Source organism: Quercus lobata, chromosome 3, assembly GCF_001633185.2.
Source record: "Quercus lobata isolate SW786 chromosome 3, ValleyOak3.0 Primary Assembly, whole genome shotgun sequence".
Lineage (NCBI taxonomy): Eukaryota > Viridiplantae > Streptophyta > Magnoliopsida > Fagales > Fagaceae > Quercus > Quercus lobata.
In genome coordinates, this window is record NC_044906.1 from 49,158,027 (window position 1) to 49,171,530 (window position 13,504).

At 37.0% G+C, this 13,504-nt stretch overlaps 1 protein-coding gene across 1 annotated transcript; it reads left to right on the forward strand.

Moving 5' to 3' along the window:
• Positions 1-6,613: 6,613 nt before the first annotated feature.
• LOC115981000 (ARF guanine-nucleotide exchange factor GNL2) lies at positions 6,614-11,768 on the forward strand. The gene is made up of 4 exons (XM_031103190.1): positions 6,614-7,746; positions 7,904-10,905; positions 11,493-11,564; positions 11,668-11,768. Exons 1-4 carry the CDS (start codon positions 6,647-6,649, stop codon positions 11,766-11,768), a joined length of 4,275 nt encoding a protein of 1,424 aa, XP_030959050.1. The 5' UTR covers positions 6,614-6,646.
• Positions 11,769-13,504: the final 1,736 nt, after the last annotated feature.

A 13,504-nucleotide genomic window follows, 5' to 3' on the forward strand; every position in this document is an offset into this window, starting at 1 on the left:
GGGCCTTCTCAATCTCGACGCAAGAGTGGGTCTCAACCCTAACCTCATTACGGGTGTCCCAAACCCACTCCTCAACCACAAAAACTTGTTGAGTAACCTGCATAAAAATAACGAAGGAATCCCTTATGTAAAAAAAAAAAAAGAAAAAAGAAAAAAGAAAAAAAAAAAGGATGAACAAAAGCGCAACCTATCATTTAATTCAGAGATGTGTTGGATAGCTTACCATAGCGAGGTCCCTCTTCAAGGACAGGAAGAGATCGGGCCACTTCATGCACCTGAGAGCATCCATGTCTTTAGGAAGGAGAAGAGGCTACTCCAGGGCTTTAGCAATGTAGGCGAAGTGCCTTCTCTAGAACTCCCGCACCGAGGTGTCCCAGGGGATGGCAGTGCCATTTAGCTCCAACCTTGGAACCTAAGTGCACTGTGGTCGGTGCACCTCAGGCCTAACGGGGTCCTCCCTACTATCCTTGGAGAAGGCCTGTTTGTCTTTGGCGTTTTTGGGCTACTTTGCCCCTTTCGGAGGAACCACCTCGTCCTTCTCCACCTCTTGCATTTTTCTTTTCTTCTTTAGGTCAGGACAAGGGAGCAGTTTGACCATTGTTACAGGGAGAGGAGGAGGAGGGCGGAGACTGGGAGGAAGTTGAGTCTTCGAGGTCTTCTTAGATGACGACCTTTTCCTCCCAGCTACCAGATCTTTAAGGCCTCTCCTTGAGTTCAAGGCCATTTCTTCCTCTTCTTCGGTGTTGGTATCAACCCGGGCAACCATAAATTTGGGAGAATGAGCTGCGGAAGATCTATCAAATTCAGCTTCAGAATCCGATAGCTCTACAAGCCTTTTTGGCGCCTCTCCTTCTTCTTTGAGGCGAAATTGGTCAATTTCGGCCTTAAGGGATAGATGCGAAGAGGCTGTTTCCTCCCTCAGAATGGCTACTTCTTGTAGGGAACGTTGAAAAGGCAATTCCACCGGTGGAAGATCTCTTTGGGCCAAGAAGCCGGGCACAGAAACGTTTATCCAAGCTAGTTTGGGATCATCGACTCTTATTGCTTGGCCCACGTCTTGGAATGCGTTTGACAGAGGCTCAAAATCAAGTATTAACTCACAGCTGTTGGTCTTCACTTACAAATATCTCCGACCTCAACAACTTGTTAAGACCCAGTACGTTGACCAAGCTGAGTCTCAGAGCAATATGCCCTTTATTTGCAAAAACATCCGAGGAGGAAATCATGGTTAGACCGACAAAATTTTCCATCAAAGGAAGACAAAATGTTAAAAGGAAAAGGTAGTAAAACTAAAAGTGCTAAATCCCATGCCAAGGGACCTAATCCTAGGGTACCCCATCTGGTCTCCTTCCCGAGTTAGGCAGTGAAGACCGTCATGCCACTCTCTAGATGCGATTAGGTAATCATCCTTCTTGCCCTTATTGGACTTAGGAAGACATGATACCATTTTTACGATGTTGGACTGAGACTTGAGGTAATATCCCGCGTCGGCAAGTTTGTGGCATTCATACATGTGGACGACATCATGCCACCTGAGTCCCAAGCCCATTTGCTCGTTGAGAGCAGCTACGCTACCCAAGACCCTAAATAGGTTAGGGGCGCATTGGTGGGTACACAACTTATGGTTGATTAAATAGTCTCGAGTCACCTTACCCATAGGAAGTGTAATTCCTCCCTCTATGAAAGCGATCACGGGAATGACAACCTTCCCTTCCTTCCTATTTGTAATTATTTGGTTTGGAGCACAATACCGTAGGCCTACTCCTTGTGGAATGCGGTACTTGGCCCCGAAACCCTCCATACCGGTGGTAGAATCTACAAGGTGCTTAAACCTACCCATTGGGTTCAACTAAAGAAAAATAAGTGAAGTTTATAAGGAAAGGAAATAAAGAATGGAAGGCTGAGGAGACTGGTTGAGGAGAAAAGAACCTAGAAAGGAAGAAACTTACAAGAATAAGCACGTGTATTGCTTTTGATACTTCTTAAAAGTTTCAATTTCTTAAAGAAAAAGACTTGGAGATTTTAGAAATCTAGGAAGCCTTGAAGGTTTGAGAGCTAAGAAATTCTTGAGAGTTTGAAGAGTTGTGAAATGAAGAAAAATGACTTTCTCGGGTGCCTTATATAGGAGGGAGAATTGAGTGGGAGTTATCCCGCTCAAAATTCAAGAAGAAATGTCAACCATGCGATCTGCATCTCACCATTAGATGCAGGGGACAAAGCGCCACATGGAGCAATTAATGATGCATCACGGGCTCCAAAGTGTTAGTGACAGTTATGATGCGTGCAAAACGGTACTCCCATGTGTGTAAACTAGAGAAATGAGTGGCCTTAACTGATAAAAATTAAAACCCCATTTTTTCTCCTCGGATAAGAGGGAAAAATCAGAGTTTTGAGGGGCTATTGTAGAGTTAAGGGCCCAAAATTATATATTGGGCATTGGGTTTGGGCCGAGGATGTTGGTTGGTCCGAGGGCGAATAGACAGTAGTGAGGATTTTAAACTTCCATGAGTATATGGCAAATGGAAAGGTTGAGTGAGGTGGTCCAAGAAGGAGTATCTCCTCGAATATCCTATTGTTCAAAGTGACCTTCCAAGAAATTCCACTGATAGGGACGTGCATTATGAACGTACAAAAGAGATGGAAGCTCAAAAAATCTAAGGAAAGACTACTGCCACTGCATTAAATGTTCTGCAGCTAACTTTCTGGCTGCATTAATGTGGAGAAGACCCCTGAACAGTGTTGTCTTGGCTATCCCAACTCATAGAGGGCTTAAGGGGGTGTCTGATGGGACAAGCACTCAAGTAGTAATTTGGATGATCAACAAGAGTAGGATCATGATCGTTCAAAGGGAACTATATAACACAAAAGACCCTTCATGAAGAAGGGATCAAAAATTTGTAAGAGAAAGCACTGTAGCAGCTTGACCCATATCTGTAATTATTTTCAATCAATATATACTAGAGCAAACCTCTTCGGATTGTGCCAAGGATGAATTTACTTAGATAACTCCAGTCCATTTCTGTTTGATTATCTGTTAAAATCCATTCTAACTGTTATTCTCATTAGAGTCTAGTTTTTCAACCCACCCTCTACAAATTCATTGTATTGGGCTTGGATCCCATCATACTTTGGGTCTAGGGTCCAAAATGCATCCTTACAATATTATTTAAGTTAATTAGTGTTTATGAACTTATAAAAATTTGATTTATCAATATTGATTCATATCTTGTGAACTTATTTACAAATTTATACAATTCAATACCAAGTCTATAAGTATAATTTTATATGTTATATATGTGTACATATCAACATAAAATATTATATATATATATATATATATATATATTTTATCGAGTTTTATTTTCACAAAATTGTTCACAAACACGTTATCAAGTTTGAATTTGGCTTGTTTAATTGTTGAGCTTAAACTTAAGAGTTTTGTGCATGTGTTAAAGAATTACAAAACACTATCGGTTGTCTCCCAAAAAAAAAAAAAAAAAAAAAAAAAAAAAAAAAACAAAAAAGAATTACGAAACAAGTTTTTTTTTTTTTTTTTCCTTGAGTTGAGGTCAAGCTGTTGATAAATAGCATCTTGGTTGATTCATTGCCTTAATTATTATGAAACCATTAGTATCATGCCAAAGTTGTCTTTGAAATGAAATTATTTTACATTAAAAAAAGGGAATTATATTAACCACACCGGGGCACACATGCACATATTTTGGATGTAGTTTTTGGGGCAGCATGTAATTACCTTAACCTAGAATGATCTGAAATTCTTGTCCATCCTATTTTGTATAGCCACCGATGGTTATTAGGTAACCATATACCACTATGTCGTTAACTATATATACCACTATGTTATTAACTATTTGATATAGGCTTCATTTGGGAGTTCGTAAAGGAATGGAATGAAATTGAATGGAATGATCATAAAGGGCATGTTTGGTAGACTGTAATAGGTGCTGTAATGTAATAGTTATTCTTATGGTTTAGTTATTCTTTAGTTTGGTTATGTTTTTATTACAAGGAATAATCATTCCATATGAATAGTTATTCTTCAAAATGAGGAATAGCTATTCCTCTTTAAAAGGTTGTATTAGCTATTCATTAGTAAGTACAATAATTTCAAAACTTAATATATTTCCATGTAAACAAACTTTCCATATACATCTAATAATTATAAAAATAAAAAATTATAAAAAATAACACATATTTCTTTTAAATTTAAGAATAACAATTTTTAAGGAAATATAATTGTATGAGTAAGAAATTTCCTAAAATAAATGTTAAGTTTCATTCTAATGTTATAACTTGCAACCAAACTAATGAATAAGTTTAGTTATTACATTATAACACATTTTATTCATAGTAATAAAGAGTACAATTCCTGTCATAATCCCTATTCAGTGTACCAAACGTACCCAAAGGATTGGAAAATAATGAAATAAAATTGAATGTATTTAAGAAAAGGAAATGAATGGAAAAGAAATGTATTGAATTGAATTGAATTAAATAACCATGTTTAGATGTTTTAAAATAAAGGAATGGAAATGAATGAAAGATAAGTAACTTTGTTTAGGAGTAATATAGAGATAAAATAATAGAATCATTTTATAACAATATTACTATTAAACTCCTATTTTAAAATAAATGGCTAAATACATAGGGGTATTTTGGAAATTTTAATAAATAATTCATTAAATTTAACTACATTTCTTCCAATTTCTCCTAATTTTGGGGGAAATGAAAATTTGAGGTTTTGAGAGAATAGAGAAGAACGAGTATTCTCTTCTGCCAATTTCATTTCCTTCTACTTAAACTCCCAAATAAGGAATAGACTTTTTATTCTCTTCATTAAAACTCTCAAACAAGGAAATTGATGAATATTCTAAAATTATTATTATTTTCATTCATTTTTATTCCATTCTTTTTCCTCATTCCAAACTACGACTTAGAAGTGTCTCAGCACGTTTACTTTTTAAATTTTAATCATTAGTACTTGTCTAGGTATTCCACCATATGATCGAAAAGGTTAATTGTCGACTTGACTACTATTTGCTACATAATACCACCCGTTTACAAAGGAATTTGCTATTATAGAAGTGACCAGGAGCTTGTTTTTCTATACCGGCTTACCTCTTTAGCATGCCCAGAGAGCTATGGGTTGCAACTTGCAAGTGGCAATGATATGTTGATGCTAATTCCAGTCTCCAAAACTGGAAATTGTAATTTGGACGACATTGATGCTCTTGATACGTTGTTTAGCTTGTGGCATGAACTAAAGAGCTCATTTGGATCGGGTAACCAAAAAGAAAGAAAACCGTTGGATTGACATTGTAAATATCAAGTTTTAAAATGATTATTACATTAAGCATTTTAAGGAAACGAAAAATATGGTGTGTTTAAATATGGCTTTACTGATGTAAATATGGCAGTATGAATTATGGCTTTATAGTTTCCGCCAATCTATGTTGTTTAACTGTTTATTTTGAGCATAACGTGAGTGAATAGGTACGTATTTATTGTAGGGTATTCTATAATTATCTTAATTTTACAACTAATAAATATGTTAAGTTGTAATTGGTGTATAATAAAAATAATGTCAATAGTAGATTGCTCCAAACATAAGTTCCTATTCATTTATTTATTTATTTTGATAATAACTCCTATCATAGGTCTTTTTTTTTTTTGGTTGAGAAAACTCCTATCATAAGTTAATAACTCAATAGGGTGTAAAATTAGGAAAATTATTGGAAGATCTCTAACCATGGTGATGTGGTGCACATTCCTCTCATGTTCATGGTGGATAGTACATTCCATTGTACATGTGAGAGGAGTAAGTATCACGTCATTATATTTTAGGAGCACCCTATAATTACTCATAAAATTAGGTGTGTTTATGGGATTGTAATCATTTTGGTAGTATGATATTTGGAGGAGTGAGGAAATATGAGTAAATTATTAGGGGTATTTTTGTATAGACATTTCTTTTTTTGGTTTATTTGACTATGTTTCAGATGAAATGGAATAGAATGGATTTAGGCCAAGAACATGGAAATTGAATGATTGCCCGATTATCCTCTAGACAAGAGGTTAATTTAACTTACCTGGTTTAATCTACTTTTTACTTAATTTGTATGGTTGTAAATCAACAGAATATTTCTACCATTTATTACTCCTGGTTTTATTTTCTTTCTTTCTTTTATTATTATTTTTTTTTTCCTTTTTGAGTAGTGTATATACACACACAAAATTGTCAATCTTTTTTACAACATTTTTTTTTTTTTTTTGAGAAATTTTTTACAACTAAATTGACAAACTTGTATTGCTTTTCATTTGGATTCACCATTAACATAACTTTTTTTTACTAACCATTAACAATATGCCACATTAACAAGTACAAAATATTTTGTCAAATTTTTTTATTTATTTTTTTTCTTTCCTGAGAAAGATCCTGATTTTATTCATTACTGTTGAAAAAACTAGCTGCAAAGAAAACTTGGGCCCACAAATTCTATTTTCCCCCCAAACCACTCCCTTTCCGTTCCCAAACCGTTTTTTAAACTCCAAAAAATAAAAAATAAAAAATAAAAAAAAAGTTTTCCATTCTTTCTTTCTTCGTCACCTCCGTCCTCTGATTACAATGGAGGATCAAAATCAAGACGCATATGAAAACAACAACCGAGAAAGAAAGAAAATAAAAACAAAAAGGAAAGAGCTGGGACTTTCCTGCATGCTAAACACAGAAGTAAGTGCCCTTCTCGCCGTAATTCGCCGTCCTCCAGAACCGACCTCTCCATACTACTTCTCTTCAGACGACCATTTCGATTCCGCCGCATTACATTCTCTGAAATCCCTTCGAGCCTTAATCTTCAATCCCCAGCAAGAATGGCACAACATCGATCCCGCCATCTACATCTCCCCATTCCTCCACGTCATTCAAGGCGACGACGTTCCTGCCGCCGCAACAGGCGTGGCTCTCTACGCCTTGTTGAAAATCCTCAACCTCGAAATCTTCGATGAGAAGACAAAAGGAGCTAAAGAGGCTATCAATTCTATCGTAACCGCCATCGCTGGCTGCCGGTTAGAGAAAACAGATTCTTCTACGGAGGATGCCGTGATGATGAGGATTTTACAGGTTTTAACCGCCATAATGAAGCACTGTGCCTCGGTTTTGCTAACCGATCACGTGGTTTGTAACATTGTTAATACATGTTTTCAAGTGGTGCAACATTCGGCAGGGAGAGGTGATTTGCTTCAGCGCAATGCAAGGTATGCATTGCATGAGCTGATTCAGATAATATTCTCTCGCTTGCCTGATCTCGCCATTAAGGATTCTGAATCCGAACCCGAATCCGAATCTGGATCTGGATCTGAATCTGAGACTGGTATGGATGATTCTTCTGGTGGTGATGCTGATGCTGATTTGAATTCCGGGTATGGCATTCGATCTGCAGTTGATATCTTTCATTTCTTGTGCTCTCTGCTCAATGTTGTTCGAGTTGTGGAGATGGAAGGGTCTACATTTCAGGACCCAGATGAAGACGTTCAGCATTTCGCGCTGGTTTTGATCAATTCTGCCATTGAATTGAGCGGAGAAGAAATTGGGAGGCATTCGAAGCTTTTGAGGATGATTCAAGACGACCTGTTTCATCATTTGATTCACTACGGGACTTGTTCGAGCCCTCTTGTCTTATCCATGATTTGTAGCACTGTTTTGAATATCTACCACTTTCTTCGCAGGTTAGGATTTTGTTTTAAAAAAACCAAAAAATGAAGATTCTTAATTTACATAGTATGCATTTGTTTGGTCTACCATGTAAGATTTACATTGCTAGTACAATGTAAACCTATACATTTGTTTTGGAGAATTGGTACTAAGATAGGTGAATTTTGGCAGGTTTATTCGTCTCCAACTAGAAGCTTTCTTTGCGGTTGTACTGCTTAGAGTTGTTCCTCTTGCAAGCTCAATGTCACTTCAAGAAGTTGCACTTGAAGGACTTATTAATTTCTGCAGGCAACCAACATTTATAATTGAAGTCTACGTGAACTATGATTGTGATCCCCTTAGTCGAAGTTTGTTTGAGGAAATTGGAAAGCTACTTTGCAAGAACTCGTTCCCAATGACTAGCCCTGTAACCACTTTACAGGTACTGGCCTTTGAAGGATTAGCAACCATGATTCACAACATTGCAGATAATATTGACAAAGAAGATGATTCGAGCCCTATTGGTCCGTACCCGGTTGTGATAACCGAGTATAGCCCCTTTTGGGAGGAGAAATCCAAAGATGAATTGGAATCTTGGGTGGACTTTGTTAGGATAAGGAAAGCACAGAAAAAGAAAATATTGATTGCAGCAAGCCATTTCAATAGAGATGAAAAGAAGGGTTTGGAGTACCTGAAATTTTCTAAGTTGGTTTCTGATCCTCCAGATCCAAAAGCCTATGCTTTCTTCTTCCGCTATACTCCTGGACTAGACAAGAACATGATTGGGGATTATCTTGGTGACCCTAGTCATTTTAACATTGAAGTTCTTAGAGAATTCACAGATACCTTTAAATTTTCAGGCATGGTTCTTGATATTGCTCTACGATCTTATCTAGAAACTTTTCGTTTGCCAGGAGAGGCCCAAAAGATCCAACGGATCCTTGAAGCATTCTCAGAGAGATTCTATGATGAACAATCCTCAGATGTTTTTGTAAGCAAGGACGCAGTTTTCATTCTTTGCTACTCCGTCATTATGCTCAATACTGATCAACACAATCCGCAAGTGAAGAAGAAGATGACAGAAGAAGAGTTCATCAGGAACAATAGGGCAATCAATGGAGGACAGGATCTTCCAAGGGAGTATCTCTCTGAGCTTTTTCATTCCATTTCAAACAAAGCAATCACCCTTTTTGGTCAGTCTGGTGTGTCAGTAGAAATGAATCCAAGCAAATGGATTGAGCTGATAAACCGATCTAAACTTGTACAACCTCTCATACTATGTGATTTTGATCGTCGGTTGGGAAGAGATATGTTTGCTTGCATTGCTGGCCCCACAGTTGCTTCTCTCTGTGCATTCTTTGAGCATACTGATGAAGAAGAATTGCTCCAGGAATGCACTGAAATGCTAATCTCAATAGCCAGGATAGCTCAGTATGGATTAGAAGACACTCTAGATCAGCTCCTTGCCTCATTCTGTAAATTCACTACACTGTTGAATCCGTATGCTTCAACAGAAGAAACCCTTTTTGCTTTTAGCAATGATTTGAAGCCAAAAATGGCTACACTGGCTGTTTTCACCATCGCCAACAACTTTGGGGAATCAATTCGAGGGGGATGGAGAAATATTGTGGATTGCTTATTGAAACTTAAAAGGCTAAAGCTACTTCCTCAATCTGTCATTGAATTTGATAGTGCTTCCACCTCATCATCTGATGTCCCAAAGGAACCTGAATCAGGCATAATCTTCCCTTCTCATGACCCTAAATTTGGAAGCCGCCAGGCTTCTGGCACTATTAGTCGATTTTCTCATTTTCTGTCACTTGAGAGCATGGAAGACTCTTTGTCCCTAAACCTAAGTGAATTTGAACAGAATCTGAAGATCATCAAACAGTGCCGTATTGGGAATATCTTCAGTAATAGTTCAAACTTGCCTGATGATGCTTTGCTCAATCTTGGGCGCTCTCTGATATTTGCAGCTGCTGGAAAAGGCCAAAAGTTCAGCACACCTGTTGAAGAAGAAGAAACTGTTGGGTTCTGTTGGGACTTGGTCATTGCCATTGCTTTGGCCAACATACATAGGTTCCAGTCATTTTGGACTAATTTTCATGATTATATGCTATCAGTTGCTCAGTTTCCTTTGTTCTCTCCAATTCCATTCGCAGAGAAGGCCATTCTAGGCCTTTTCAAAGTCTGCCTTAAGCTCCTCAGCACATATCCTGTTGACAAAATCCCTGAGGAGCTCATTTTCAAGTCTATCAATTTAATGTGGAAACTCGACAAAGAAATTCTGGACACATGTTGTGAGTTCATAACACAATCAGTGAGCAAGGTTCTTATTGAGTATCCTGCAAACTTGCAAACCCAACTTGGATGGAAATCAGTCCTTCATTTGTTATCAGTCACTGGGCGGCACTCTGAAACCTATGATCAGGGAGTTGAGGCTTTGATCGTGTTGATGTCAGATGGGACCCATGTTTCACGGACAAACTATGTCTACTGTATAGATTGTGCATTTAGTTTTGTTGCTCTCAAGAACAGTCCATTGGAGAAGAATTTAAAGATACTGGACCTCATGGCAGATTCTGTGAATTTGTTGACCCAATGGTATAAAAATCATCACGCAGAGAACAATTCGAGTGTCTCAAGCAATACAAGTAACTCCTCTTTAGAGGAAAATTCAAAGAGTCTTGGCTCTTCAAACTTTACCTTGAATTTATTTCTTAAACTAGGGGAAGCACTTAGAAAGTCCAGCTTAGCCCGGCGAGAAGAGATGAGAAACCATGCAATCGTAGCTCTTCAAAAAAGCTTCTCACTGGCTCAGGACTTGGATTTCTCACCAACCAACTGTATGAATTGTTTTAACCTTGTCATTTTTGCAATGGTCGATGATTTGCATGAAAAGATGTTAGAATACTCAAGAAGGGAGAACTCAGAGAGGGAGATGAGAAGTATGGAACGGACCCTAGAGATTGCAATGGAGCTCTTGACAAATGTATTCTTGCAGTTCTTAAAACAGATATCAGAGGGCCCTGGATTTCGGACATTCTGGCTAGGGGTGTTAAGAAGAATGGATACATGTATGAAAGCTGATTTGGGACAGTATGGTACGTCAAAAATTGAAGAACTAGTCCCAGACTTGTTGAAAAAGATGATCACACAGATGAAGGAAAAGGGTATTTTAGTGCAGAAAGAAGGTACTGATCTCTGGGAGATTACATACATTCAGATTCAATGGATAGCTCCTTCACTCAAGGAGGAACTATTTCCTGAAGAAATGTTTTAGAGAAAATGAAATGAAAGGGTAATTTGGTTTATTCTAACCAATGGGCACCAACAAACTAGAAATGCTACTGTTGTTTTTTTCCCCCTTCTCACAATTACAATTTTTTTTTTTTCCCTTTATCTTTTTTTTTTTTTTGGTGACCCATCAGACCATTAGAAAGATGTAATTATCTTATTCTACATGCACATTTTCCATAGAATTATCTTTTTTGTTTCTTCAATTTTCCATGTACGAATTTGCATATTACAATACTCGAAGTCCACAAATATTGAACTCCAATTTGACATTATTTTACTTCCCTCTCTCTCTCTCTCTCTCTCTCACACACACACACACACACTCACACACACTCACACATACATCACTTCATCCACAGTAGCTTTCCCCCTATAGGAGCTTTTTTGAGAAGTCAAAATCATTTGATCTCATCCATGTAAATCACTGAGCCTTTGCTTTTATGTTATATTACATAGTGTTGCAACCTATGATCAAATACAGGAAAGTTTTATGAGCTGTATGAATTAGATGCTGAAATTGGCCATGAGGAGCTTGATTGGAAAATGACATCAGGTGATGAGGGGAAATGTTGGAAGGTGAATTCATGTTAAAAGAAGTTTGGTTATTTTTTCCTGTTTTGATAAACTCATTTGAGCTATTTGTTCATCTATTGAAGAGAGTAATTTGCATGCAAGAATAGCTATCCTTTCTGGTCAGGTTGGCATATCTGAAAGTGGGATTGATGATGCTGTTCAAAAGCTTGTTGCTCATGGGTAAGGGAGTGATGGGACTTATATAAACCTAACCATATTTCCACTGCTGTTTGACTACTTTTTGTAGCTAAAAGCCTCTTTGGTAGATAGCAGTTTGGTATATCCTCTCTTGTAGATAGCAATTTGGTATTCAAAAATGTGTATTAAAGATTTTTGGAGAGTTTAAGGATCAGCATATAGCTGAAACGACAATCTATTTATGTCCCTTTCCATGTTTTTACAGATGCTACATCTGCCAATTTTACTGTGGAGAGAGAGAGAGAGAGCGATTATGACAAGCACTTCTTTGATCTAGCCAACTTCTGGTAGTTAGGATGAGATTTTTAGATGAATAAAGTACATATTAAAATTTCTGCAATGATATTTTTTTACATTTTGTAGTTCACTTGTCTTTTGCTTTCTTCTTTGTGAAATAAAGTTGGGTAAATGGAGCAGTTGGAGACATCTGATCAAGCAAAGCCAGAGGTGGAAATTCTGTAAGTTTTCCATGCTGCATAATTTGCACTTCAAATAAAATTTTATAGGTTTTTTTTTTTTTGGCGGGGTGGGGGTGGGGGGTGGGGGGGTTTTACACTTAACACTTGAAATCCATCCTGGCTTTCTGCTTGTTACAAATGAAGTTATTGCTGGGCTCTCTAGTTTTTACATCAATTGTGATCTAGTTCTCATTTTAGTTAACTTACTAAAAAATAAAGAAAGAAAGAAAGTGACTATCATAAAAGATGTTAGCCACATCTAAAGACTCAGTTATTTTGTTGAAAACCTAGCCTAAGGCCGATCCAATTAGAGTGATCTGTAAAGTTAAAGAGAAGGAACACATTGAAGAAAGGAAAGGTAGAAAAAATTGTCAAAATGAAGATTTAATGAAATGCTGAAATCTGGATTATTTTTCCTACTGTGGTTTAGTTAAGGAGGGGGTTGAGTTAATTGGACCTTCGATCTTCTGGAAGATAGAAATGTGGGTTGTGCTACTTATGGTAATGAGGATGAAAATTTGGAACTGAAATAGATTGTAACAACTGACTGGTGACTACTAAATTAAGGATCCAGTAATGTTGATCCATCTCTAAACCTAAGATATAGCCCTTATTCTTAATTCCTAGCTATGCTTTTGAAAAGTGTATGTTTTTCTTTCTGCTGAACAATTTTCTTGGAAAAATCAATTACAAATGAAGTGATGCAATGTGAACATTTCAAAGAATCATTCGTTTGGAACTCTATTTTGGCCCTAGTTTTCCTCTAATTTTTTGTTGTTTTTGACATCGTCACTCAAAAGTTTCATGAAAGCAAATAAATAGATAGAATGTTGCATTTAGAGTCTGAATCTCTGTCCCCTTTGATCTCTTTTCTTTGTAATTGGCAGTGGCTCATTGCAAGTGGTTCAGATTGGAGTCCTCTTCCTCTTATCAAGTGATTATAAATTATAATATTGTACGTGTTCAACTCATAGCAATGAAACTTTTCTGTCTAGGTTTCTTACTCTTTTCTCTTATTGTGTGCTTGTGTAGAATTTGAATTTTCTATTTAAATTTGTATGTCCTTTGTGTTCTTTTGTCTTGCTGGTTATAATTCTATCATTTTTTGAATTACTGTTGAGTTACTTGGTTTGAGTTCAAACATTGGATTTCTGGCAATTGAAAGAAAATAGTACAGTTGGTCACATCATCACCCACAACTGATGGTAACATTGGGCCTGATGCTGTTCACCATAGATGCAAGCTCGTCGTATGATCTTATCTG